General features: G+C 43.8%; 1 protein-coding gene across 1 annotated transcript in view; it reads right to left on the bottom strand.

Annotated features, from left to right (window-relative positions):
- The window catches only part of IMPG2 (interphotoreceptor matrix proteoglycan 2), a 62,295-nt gene that overhangs the window by 17,175 nt on the left and 32,197 nt on the right, over positions 1-12,923 (bottom strand). The window contains exons 6-10 of the mRNA XM_037378326.1: positions 8,841-8,893; positions 8,292-8,383; positions 5,207-5,368; positions 2,185-2,243; positions 1,053-1,070 (exon numbers count right to left, since the gene is read on the bottom strand). Of these exons, the coding sequence (XP_037234223.1) occupies positions 1,053-1,070; positions 2,185-2,243; positions 5,207-5,368; positions 8,292-8,383; positions 8,841-8,893 (384 nt within the window). The remainder of the gene's footprint in view (positions 1-1,052; positions 1,071-2,184; positions 2,244-5,206; positions 5,369-8,291; positions 8,384-8,840; positions 8,894-12,923) is intronic.

The raw sequence follows: 12,923 nt of genomic DNA, 5'->3' as shown, positions 1-12,923 counted from the left end.
CCGCTGGAGCTTCGCTGCTGGCTGTGTCATGGAACTGAGCCCACCAAAGGCTCACCTGGGCGCTCACTGGCAGCAGGGGAAAAAAAAGTCAGCAGTAGTGAAAAGGCACAGCAAAGACTGAACACAGTATGTTCCCCAGAAGTAACATTGAAGCTTAATACAACTGTGCTGTCAGTTGCAGTTAATAATTCCTAACGAATAACTACGACACCCTCATCTGTCTGGAAAGGGCTAAAACATCTGGTGCTTGGAACACAGCCGCTGTGAATAGCTGCATGCATTAGCCTGCAGAAGTGCAGAGTAGGAGAGGGTGGCTTTAAGGCACTGTTGTTTGTGAAGAGAGTTGTGTTTTCTACCCTTTCATCTAAAGTTAAAATGCTCATTCTCTGTAAAACTGTTTGTGGAAACTGGCTATGCCTTTGCTAAGACACAAAAGAGCCTTTCATCAAGTTAAAGGCTGCAGTTCATTTTCTGTCTTATGAAATTCTTAAAATACTCAAAGGAGGGGAATTTTGGATGCTTAACCTCCATATGTCTGATGAAACCCAAGTCCAGACCGATCCCATCTTTTGCTCAGTCACGTTTACAAAACTACTGCAAAGATGTGCAGCACCTCTGGCCTTGAGGTAGCCAAGCCAGCTGCCTTTGCTGGACAGCTATGGTTTTCTTACCTACTTTAATTTCTGTAATAATCATTCCATACCTGCTCAAGACTTTCTTGCAAAGCATAAAGACCTTGAGTCATCATTAAGCAATTTTGTTTTCTTCACAAAAGACACTCCCGTACACAAGTTAGCCCAGTAGCTGACTTGTGTTTAAGAAGATTTTCCCCAAGTAGTTTTTTATGATTAGGACTTAAATAAGCAAATTACATTTATCCATAATCAAAACAGATTAGTGACTTGCAGTTTCTGGTAGAACCCCCTCACATAATATTTATGCTGGATAACTATCTCACTGGAGCCAAAACTACAAATCCCCCACAGTGCCCTCCAGCTAAGCATGTTTTTCCAGCTGTATGATGATAATATCTATAAAAAAATTGTCTTTACCTGCCGTCCTCAGGAGGTCTGCATATAGAAACACAACAAAACAACAGCAAAACCTGTTAAATCAATGTTATCACTTCCTTCAAGTCTTCCAAATTTAACAAATTTGCTTTGGTTATTCTACAGGGCATACAAATTTGAAAAAGCATACCGCAAAATAGTTATAAGCTGCATAGTTACTCTGCTACGTAACTGATCTACTTTCAGTGAACTGAGATACTTCTTGTTGGTCACAAGGAATCAGCAGAGCAGAGCCATCGCAATTACTGCAAATAATGCAGGTAAATTGCTGTCAGAAAATCAAGGTGCACTAATCCTACCTAAAGGTTTAGTTTACAAACACATTTTTTTGTCTTGCACAGCAGAGTACAGGCCTCTGATACTTTGCCAGAAATATCAACCTTTTATTTGCCTTCTCAAAGGAACCAAGAGCTTGCAGATGTATTGGACTGCAGATACCAAGATGGAAGGGTTTGCTACCTTCCAGGCTGGAAATCGAATGCAGCCTAGGGTTCCAACCATAAAACCTTTCTCACCTTGGCTGCCTGTATTCTAGCTAGAATATTCCAGCCAAAAAAGAGAGTTAAAACATTGCGTATCACTTATCAAACTATTCACCCACCTTTGCTTTGGCCAAAGAAAAAAAAAAAGACTTTTACACATCTTAAACACCAACCTTTAGAGGCATCCCAAATTAATATTAAGTTGTTGAAAAAAAATTAAATACACATTTTTCCAAAAAGGTTTTTGTGTTCTTCCTTGTTTAATACTAGGACACGTCAATAGTACTGAAGAAGTATCAGATAGTAGTTTTACATTAGAAAAGAACTCTTAATGTTAGGATGGAATCTTTAATAAGAATGCCTTGTCTTAAAATCAAGGCAAGCGTATCATGTGAGAATCTCTGGTGGATGCCAGGAGCAAAAAAAGAGATGATTACATTTACATACAATTCTGTATTTCCATTTCAACCTCTGTATAGAGGTACCAAACAGGAAAGCACTTGTCCTTTGGTTAATACATCCCAGGGACTCCAACAACACATGCCCGATGTTCTTCCAAGTGTGGCACTAGCCCATCGCCCCCCCATCCATGATCAGTTTCAGTCACTGCACACATGTCAGCATCTGCTTACCTGTAATCCAGGATATGGATGCTTTTGTATCCAGGTAGTCCTTCAAATACACTTCTGATCTATTTTGGGGAGAAAACAAAAAATTAACACATATTTCCTCCACCCTAGTCATTTTTTACGAAAAATCAAGAAGTATTTTCAACATTTTCTTACCCAAAAAAAAAAATTATCTCAGCTGTTATATCTAATACGAGAAAAACAGTTAAATATTCTCTCTCTTTACAGAAGAAGAGTTTCAGTGACATTGTTTCATTACTAAAAAAGGAAAAGCGAAAGTAAGAACAACAACATCCAGCATTTCCCAAGAACCATACAGGAACATTCAGAGGGCGGGGCGAGATTCAAAGAGATTCAAACAGACCCTGCAGAGATCTGCACTGCCCATAGCAAACGACATCCCTTCTCTCATTCTCAGTCTTCTCTGCCCAAAAGGTTTCCATTCCCTCCCGAACCTCTCCGAGTTAAAAAGAAGTCAGGAAAATGCTTTGGACCTTAGCAACTTAAACAAGAGGAGCAGCGGCCGCTGTAGCAACAGGGACCTTTAGAGCCCAAAGAGGCACTGATGTGTTCTGTAGGGAGAACACGGCTCGTCCCCACTGCCCCGAACACGGGAGGGGCTCAGGAGGGAATGGCAGCGCTATGCAAGAGACAAGCGAGGGCAGCAAACTGGCAGCACATCCAGGCCTAATTCAGCTATGTCACACAAGACAAAAACCAAGAATTAAAACATTGAAGGTTCATGCCTGTTTGGAGTTTTGTTCTTCCTCCAAAAAGATCCTTGCCAGTTGAGGATTATTTTTTACTCCTCAAATTCTTCTTTCCCTCCCCAATCTCTCTATTTTTAAACTGTCTCTGGTGAGACTTAAACAATTGAAGCACTGCAGACTTTCTTTTTTTCAAGAGCTTCTTTATCCAAGCACAGAGAAAACCAGGCAAGGGATCAAAGGAGTGGAACATCCGTGTGCCAGGTGGCTTCTGTCCCATCTGACATTTCTTACACAAACACACTATGGCATGGCTACTTGGCCACACAACTAGGAAAATTAAGACGTCTAGCCTATGCTAGCAACTTGTGACAGTTGGGGTGATGCTTTCTGGCTGCAGTGAAGGGTACATGTCTTTCCCATCAGGCCTGGGATCTGGCACAGGGTTAGCCCCAGTAAAAGGGATTCAACAAAGGACCCCAACTGGGTGGCACTAAGAAAGAAGCAAAGCTAGAGAAAAGATAAGCCTCATGACATGCTGCTGCTTGGCACCCTAGGTGCCTCTCCCAAGAGAAAGGAAAGCAAACTCTCTGCCCCAGGGAACGACGGTAATAAAATTACCATTGCTGTAGACAACATTTTGAAAAATATCGGAAACAACAGGGAGAGGAAAGCTAGGAGACAGCAGTATGATTGCACTTTAAATATGCGCTTGTATACTGGTGGGCCAGTAACTTTATGTGTAGCATACAAATTAAAACATTACATTTTAATTAAAATTAAATTAACTTGAAATCAAGTTTTAATAAATCCTGCATATGTGTGTATATGTATACATTTATATGCATATGCACATATGTATTTTTTCTTTGAAGTAGGTGCCTAACAGTCTAAACCATGCTTCATTCCCACTGACTCCAACGGGATTTAAGCGCGTGCTTAAGAGCTGGCTGAAGAGTTTTAAAACGTGCTCGCGTGCACTGCTGATTCCGGGTGTGACTGAAGAGCAAGGGTTGTCTCAGCAGCCCAGATCCCAGAAAGCGTCTCGCTGCAGTGCACAACAACTCATTGGAAGAAATGTCGCTCCTGAGCAGAAATAATGAATGAATCCTGCTGTTTGCAGCTTATTCCCGTTTCCTCATCTCTCATCTACCCTGTCTACACAGATGCTCTAGACTGATGCCAGACTTTCTTCTGCAGTCCAAAATCTGGACACCATGTAATTGCCAGGACACCCTGTGTCCTGCCCTGGTGCTCAGCACCTGTAGGATTGCCGGAGTGTGCCCACACAGGCAAGTGCTGGTGGCCCCGAGCCTTCTGCCTGCACTCCCCACTGATGCTGTGCTACAGCTGCACGACTGCGGCTGCCCCCCAGCACCGGCTGATGGCTCTGGACCGCAGCCAAGTCACATCCTGCCATCTGAGAGCATGGGCAGGCTCGTTTGCTGAGACCCTTGAAATCATCTTTTTCACTCCCCAGTTTCAAACCAAGTGCATTATGCAAGAATTCAAACTGGACAAGGAGATAAGAAAGCACTGAAAGAAACTCTAGGCAGACCAGCCACTAGAGAAATGTTAGCCGTATCTTTAAAATTTAGGATTTCAAGTCCTAAAACTTTAAGAACTAATGAAGTTGCATCAAGAGGCAAACAACAATCTTGTCACTTCTCTGCAAGTTTAAAAGTTCTGCGGCAGTAACACAGACAGGGAGAGGTACTGAAAAATTCTGCCAGGGTGGTAAGGCCAAAGTCAGCCGTGGCAGAAACAGGTCTTTAAAGGGACTAAAGTAAGTGGGAATGTTTTTCATTTGTTAATAACATCTGATAGGTTCTTTTGCTAACACAAAGTAAATTAAGGAAATTAGAATATGGGGGTGGGGGGTGTGGGTAGAGAGAGAGAGAGCAAGTGCACACGCAGTCAGTCCTTCAGGAAGGTCCTGTTGAGGTGAGGTCTGAATTCAGGGGTTCAGCATTATTTCCTGAGCCTCCCAAAGGCATACTTTTACCTCTTGCCTGCAAATACGACCGCAGGTTATTTCATGGCAAACACAGAAAGAAAACTAGAGTAACTGGCCTTTGGCCGCTGGTCTGCTACACAGGCTGTATGGCACTGCTCCCTCAGGCAGCGTGTCACAGGCCGCAGTGTCACACAGTCCGTCCATTCGCACAGTGAGCATTTTCCAGCCTACCTCGGGCAACAAAACCCTAAGCTGGTTCTGCAGAGCCCATGAGAAACAGGCAGCCCTAAGGCAGGAGCTGTCTGCTGCTGCTGCTTCGCTGGGCCAACAAGGGAGAAAGGAAGTCAGGGAAGGTCGTCACCTGAGAAATTAACTGATGAGAGAGCAGCTGATGCTTCGCAGCAGCTGGATCACTCAGCTCCTCGCTGTACTTTTCACCAACGATCAGAATGCTGAACTCTACCATCTGCTCAGCTGCAGGTCTCACTAGCTTCTCATCCTGCTTCTTGATCTCATTATTGATCTGGAAGGGAAGGAAGATGGGAGAAAACAGGTGATTTAATGCCTTTTGTTGTTGTTTTGACTTTCAGGTTTTTTATAAGAAAAAAATCCTCATTACTCACCACAGACCAGCTTCCTACCTATCCTGGATTTACTCCATGTAAAAAGCATTCCTAGATACATATGTACACATATGACCTGCCATCTGTCAACAGTACCCTACATTCCTAAGCCTGGGTTCAAACGTCTTTCTTACGTGGGCCAGAAGCTCCTCCAGCTGCTGCAAACCTGGAGGCTTCTCTGGCTGGTGATGGGGCAGAAAACCTGAGCCCTCTCCATCAATACTGTACGGACAGGAACACCTCAGGGCAGCAGTGGTGGCCACACTGATGGTCACGGATATACTTAATGACACACGAAAACTGGTGCAAAGTACAGCACGCCCACTTCAGCCATCAGCACGCACGCCTGCCCTGTGCAGTAATGGAGTAGAGCCTGTCCTCAGGGGCACAGGCAGCAACCAGCAAGGCAATCTACTGAGCAAGAACATTTTTTGAGAACTCTTGTATTGCAGACAATTCTATTTTCCATTTGCACATTTCTAGTGCTAGTCTATCGAGTTGACCTCAGCTACAAACAGAAATCCAGTTGTGTGGGATGTTCCCATAGCAACTGGAAGTGCAGCTATGGATACACAGACAGCTCACCTGAGCCCAGTCAGCAACAAGCTCATTTACCCCAAATTTACTCATTTATCACAAGGCTCCTACTTCCTATTGCACCTGGAAGACAAGTTACCTTCGCCAAGCTCTACATCAAGAGCCGCACCCTGTAAGTGAACAGCAGCCTCAGTGAGCGAAGGACACCCCAGGTACCCAGTAGGCAGCAGGAGACCTGCAGGGCCCTGCTGAGCTGAAGTGGTGGGCTTCACCTGGCAGGCGAGCAGCTGCCCAAGCAGCCCCACAGCAGGGGCTGTGCAACACAGCCCGCAAGCATGATGTCGGGGCTGCCGCAGGCAGCAGCGAGTTCCAGGTTTTAATCTAATGCGAACGACTGAGCAACACAGGAAGAGCATGCTCTGCTTAGCTCCCCAGCATTTTACAACCAGCACACTACTCCTTGTGGTATACTGAAAGACATGAGAAAAACCAGATCTTCTTTCATGGTTTTGTTCTGAAAGAAAAAATTGAGATTTGGAGGCAGGGAAGGCTAGCTTAAGTTAACTTTAGCCAAATAGCCAAATGCCTTTGGCCATTTACATCCAGTTGTTGCTTTTTCTCAAATAAAAAGGAAAGAAAGAGTGCCAACAAAACAGATCTTTTCAGCAAAACTGGAGCCCGTGTTATGTACGGTGCAGGAAATGGAAGAACCTTTCTCCAGAATGTTTATCTGCCACCAGTGAGTGACTTACTGTTTAGGGACTCTTAAAAATTTTTAGTTAAATTCTCTTCCTCCCCCAATCCCTTTTTTTACTAGATAAATTTGTTAAGGACCATAATGACTGGTATGCTACTTAAAGCTGGTCAGCATGTGGGAGGCACACACTTAGCAGGTATATATATATGCTGCTACTGTATGGCTGTTTGCAACACCATGTAGATTCAATCATTTATCAGCCCCCCAAAAACAAAAGTACAGTCAACATATGAGTGCAGAAGGTGAGCTTTGCTCACTCTTGGTCTTGTAACTGGCGATGTGTTTTGGCTGCACAGAGCAATGATGAGGTGTGATGTAACTGCACAGAGTGAAAACACTGTAGCAGCAGCAATCTAATTCTGGCTTATTTCTGATTTACTGAGTGGTCCTATTCTCTGCTTAGGCAGAAATACTTCAGGCAATTCTGTTTCAAAAAAGAATAATGGTGTACACGGGATCAAAGCGCCAAGGCTCTTGGTACATAATATGAAGTCAGACCCTGGACTTGAGTCAGCAGCTGTCTGCCTGTTTCATATTCAGTATTTATTCTTAGAAGGACAATACCAGAGCTCCAGTCAGCTCTGAAAGCTCTAGAAGAACGTACAGCTTGGCCCAGCTTTGTTTCATGGCCATACCAGGTTACAGAACAGTGCACAGCTAAATCCAGTACCATAAAACAGCTTCTACTTATATGCAGCATGTGTGACTAAGCTTCTCAGCAAATCCACTGAGAGTTTCATGTTTATAAGAAAACAAAAGCCAGCTGATTCGTACCACTGGTTTGCAAAATGTTCTTGACTCATATAGGCCCATGAATACTGCAACTGAATTCTAGAGTTTGGGCTTAAATTTTAATCCAGAGGAGCTGTTTCCTGGAAGCAAATACTTCCCTGGGACCTGTGTAGTGGTCAGCACTTCTGAAGGCCAGCTCACTGCTACAGAGACGTTTTAAGTACTTGATGTATGTAGGCTTCCCTGTGTCGGGAGTTGTGCTTAAATATCAGGGTAAGGGTGACTGTAAGGTGATGGATAGAAGTTCGTCTGTGTCAGCAGAGGAAAAGGAGCAGAAAACCAGAAGGAATGTTCAAGGTTATCCAGGCCACCTCTCTGCTGTCCTGCAGAACTGTACCACGCAGACCTTCGAAACAAGAGTACAGCCGATTTGGGGTGTATTGTGTTTCCACAGGAATAATAACGCTGCGCATTCTTCTTGGAACTGTCAGAAGCCCTAGGCGTTCCCTGTCTAGTCCCATGTCACCGGCAAAATCCTTACCTGGTAGCTCAACTAATCTGTTCTCTCTCACTGTCAGGGATGGGGCACTGCAAAGCCTCTGCAAATGAAAAAATGCCTACCCTGGAAATTATTTAAAACTTTCTAAAGCTCCTTTCCTGTTTTTATGAAACCTTAATTTGTGTCAACACACTATGCTATACAACACCTTTAAGTACTAGGAAATGCACATGACCATGAATAATATTTAGGAAAGGCAACAGAATGCTGAAGTGAATGAAAAAACCCACACACTCACAGTAGTGTCTGCATCTTCGATCTCATGGATGGTACCACCCGCAGGACTCTCAGCGGAGATCTCATGAGGGGGAGGAACATTGGCAGCTGCATCTGAGTTTGAAAGACAGCAGTATTATTTTGTTTGGGGGGGGGGTTCATACCCGTGGACATGTAGATACACACAGAGGCAGTTTAGCAGGCGTAAACTGACAGTAAAATTTGATTCCTATACCCATCATCGTGACAGAAACAAGGGAAACACCTGAAGAGCCTGAGGGAAAGTATCAAATACACTAATCAGAATAAAATGCTAATGACCTATCTAAGCAGATGTGGTTTTGGGAACATGAAGTTAAGTGCATTAAAAAGTGCACAGAACTTCTTTCACAAGTAGGATTTTCAGGACTCATACAATAACAAAATAACATCAGCATACAACATGATCTCCAAATCACAAACAGCATTATCTGAGATGCAAAAACTAACAGCTCTTTCTGAAACCCAAGCAGTATTGAATTTCTCAATTTTCTAGCAATTCAGAATCAGCAAGAGTTAGGTGAAAACTGACCTCTCAATGTGGTAACATCACCATCCAAAGCTGGAGTTGGAGTCCCACTACTGCTAAATAAAAATAAAATCAGAAATTGAAATTGGACACAGTTAGGTAGTTTTATTAGTTTTTGATTTACCTGTGATTCTGCTGCCACACAAAAAGTAGGTCTGCAGAATTACTACATCATGGTACTACTTTGCTGACAACCTTCATAAAAATTATGCAGTTCTGTAGTATTTCAGTTATCTTTTGCAACTTAGATATTGGGTCCCTTGCATCACACAGCACATCCTGTGCCCCTCTGGGCTGCTAACCTCCATATATTCCCACTGACTTGGGAGTCCCACCCAAAAATACATTCTGCCTTCCAGCAGTTCTGTAAAAGTAGCAGATGTGAAGACCAGGGATAGAACACAAAGATAACCTGTCAAATTCTATTAAATGCTCAGGTTTTAAAATACTCTCCAGTGCACTGAAACACCACAACTGTACCGAAATCACTGCTAGAAGATGGGTTCTTTTCGTCATGACTTTTACTCTGCCTATTTGGAAATCTTCAAAAGGCACCAGTTTCCAAATACAATTATTGTATTCATACACACATAAAACAACTCTAGGCCAAATGTGAAAAATAAAAACATTTCAGATAAAAATCAGATGAAGACTGTCAGCCTGAAGAAAAACTTAACAGCTTTGACATGGCTCCTACAGCAAACCCAAGCTCCTTGGGGCCAATACTGTAAAACCTGAGCAACCGTCAAGTTACCAAGATTGGGAGACATGTTCTGACAGAAACAAGTCTTCCCTAAATGAAGAAATGATTTTCCAGGTTTGTCATGTTTTTAATATATACAGCTCAACCTGCAAGATTGGAAGTTTAAGTGCTGGAGAGAAATGGAACTTCAGAAAACAAAGTTCATCGCACTGAGATACTTCTCCCATTTCTAAAGGAACTCCTTTGTTACTGGTGGTCATACTCGTGCCATAAAATAAGCACTGCAGCACGGTCTTCACTGTAACATATGTGGGCGCTGGTATGACGCAAGCCACAGCTCCTAGCCTTGCCAGGTTTGATTTCTGACTCACAGACCAGATTACTGGTCTTGCCATGTGTCCTCAAGCCAAACTCCACTCCAAGTTGAAGGTTATTTTGCCTCCTTCAGATGTATAGCCAGTCTCTGTATTGCTCCAAAACCCAAGGGCTCCCAGCACCAGCCAGACAACCAGCTCCAAAGCTACACTCCAACAATACCAGGGCATGAGCACGTGATCAAACATATGATCATTTCACTGAGTTAATGTCTCAAACACTGTTTCTCCCCCTGCCTCTAAGACATGTCACGCTCACCAATAAACAGACCTGAAGAAAAATCTGATTGATTTTCTATTTAAGTCAAGAATCTTTCCCCAGGAGGCACAGGCTGGTCCTGCACATAATGGATTAACCACACCAGAATATAGCGAGTTCAGGGAATGTTCAACTGACAGGGCAAGATCTACACAACAGCTATAAAATACTAAGAAAAAATAAAATAACCTCCAGATGAACAAAGCAGAAAATACTTATCCAAGAGCTTAAACAGTACCTTCATGTATTTTCTTGAACAACTGAAGCTGATGAAGCCTACGCAAGCTTTGAAATGTACAGTTGTTTGTGTCTGCTTCCATCTCGTGGACACTGCTACCTGTGTTCAGCCAGCACAGTGCAAGGTAACCCTCTACTCATTCTTTGACAACCTCAGTAAATCCTGGAATGATTTCCAAAACTGGAACGCCAAATTTTACTAGCAAGTATAATTTAGACAAGATATCCTCACTTATTCTCTGCCATTGCCATCCCACATATAAGGAGTCACATGTACCTCATTCAAAAAAATATCCACTTCTTTCTGCTAAAAAACCCAAACAACAGAAAAACACATTAGATGGGTTTATATTTTCTTAAGGATGCTGGTTATATTTCAGAGGAATTTCACTTCCTTATTTATCATCTTAGACCTGAAATAAAAACTATTGCTTAATTCTCAATTGGTCAGATTAATGATTTTCCAGTTAAATTCACTTAACTCCAAAGATGCATTCCTCTTACCAATTCAAATAGGCATTAAGATTACATCTATACCAGAGTCTCACCAAATTACAGCATCAGTGAATAAAGTATTTTAGCGCATCCCGTTTGACAATGGTATGTTCAGAAGCACATATGGTTCTGCTCCTCAGGAGAGGTGAGACGATCTGCGATTTTACTTACTACAAACCGTTTAGTGTAACTGAGGTCAGAATAAAAAAAAAAAAAAAAATATCAACAAAAGCAAATCGATGTGCAGTGAAACAATTCTGCTACAGGATTTGTAATGTTCTGTTCAGCTGAAGTGCTCAGACCTCTGTGTGAACGCCAGCTGAGCCTTCTATCAGCCCTCTTTTCTTTAGAAGGGGACAGCGAGAAGCAGAGTACAGAGCACCAGCACTGCTGCCCGCTGGCTGCTGCTCCAGGTCACCACAGACGCCACCTCCTGCAGACCTGTGCTGCACCTTGGCCACCTGAGCCCTTTTGAGATGCCCTACCTGACCAGCTGAGTGGCCGGCTCTGCGGTGGGCAAGCCTGGGCTAACGGCCAGAACTCCCACCCAGCCACTCGCTCACCACCCTTCTCCAGGAGGCAGGGGAGAAAATAAGGCGAAAATGCTTCAGAGGATAAAGACAGGAGGATCGCTTGCCAATTACCTCCACTGGCAAAACAGACCCAGCTGGCGGAAAGTTAAATTAACCTGTTGCATATTTAAATAGGTTTGGGTAGCGAGAAACAGACAAACATTAAAGCACCACCTACCCTCCACCCTCTGCCAGGCTCAGCTTCACTCCCCACTCCCGTACCCGGTGTGGGCCCTGCAGGGAATGCATGCCCGCCGCCCTGCCCTTGGCCTCCCGCATGCCACCATCTCGCACTGTGGCTGTTCCCTCCTCCTCCCCCCGCACCATGTTTCTGCCCTTTCTCACCCCGGCTTTCCCCGAGGTGCCCAGCCATGCCCTGCAGCAGGGCAGCCGGAGTGAGCAGGCTACTAGTTATAGGTGCATCAAAACTAAATTATCTAAGTCTCAGAGGTCCCAGGGGACTCTCCCCGCCACTGACCCAAATGAGCAGCAGCTCTCCAACGGGGCGCTTCGGTAAGTAACGCCAGCTTATGCACCGGGTCAGCTGCTGCGTGGTGGCAACCACAGACTGAACCGGGCCACGGGGCAACCGCCAGAGCACTGAAAAGCGACATGAGGGTAACACTGCTGCCCTTACAGCACAGCAAACCCATCACCTCGAGCCGTAAGAGGCCACCATCTTTGTCAAAGCTTGGTAATGTATTCTTACTGGTAATGAGGGGCTTCTAAACACAAGCCCCCAAGACCTAACCAATTTTCTGACAAAATTCCAGTTCACAGCTGGCTGAAAATTAAAAGCCAAGGGCTTAAGTAAGACCTAGTAAATCCCTGATAAATCTAACCTAGTAAGACCAGTCAAGTATCAAATTTGGTCAAACTAACAGTTATCAGTTTTTCTCAGGAGGATAAAAATAATGTTTTAAGAAACTGCTATAATCAGCCTCACTTTATGCACAACATTGTTTTTTTCATTGCTTTACCAGAACGACAAGGTTTGCTTTCTTTTTGCATCCATTTCTTTTTGCCTTTTACTTCCCCTTAACATTATGATTTTTCAAATGCCCACTTTATTCACCTCCTAAAAAAGCAGCAATACTACCAGGTATCTCTAAGGAAGTCACTCAAAATGCACACAACAGCACATATACTGATTTGCCTGATCACACTACTCTTCAAGGTAAACACAGATCCAAATCCCCCTTCAGTCACACCATTTAAAATACAATATTTCTTTGCTCCCCCACCCCCCACCCACCAGGATTAATCCAGGGCCCAGGCTTTATTTTTCACTATAGCTACACAAGCAAGGCCCTCCAGGTGGAGGGACTATGTTCCAGCAAGAGCTTACTGTGAATTTGCAACACATACACATGAAACATAATTGCTATTGTCCTACCTGCATGAGTGATGCCCTGGACCACCTTGGCTGAGCAGTAAGCAAAATAT

The sequence above is a fragment of the Falco rusticolus genome, chromosome 2 (assembly GCF_015220075.1).
Source record: "Falco rusticolus isolate bFalRus1 chromosome 2, bFalRus1.pri, whole genome shotgun sequence".
Lineage (NCBI taxonomy): Eukaryota > Metazoa > Chordata > Aves > Falconiformes > Falconidae > Falco > Falco rusticolus.
This window is presented reverse-complemented; position numbering and strand designations above follow the sequence as displayed.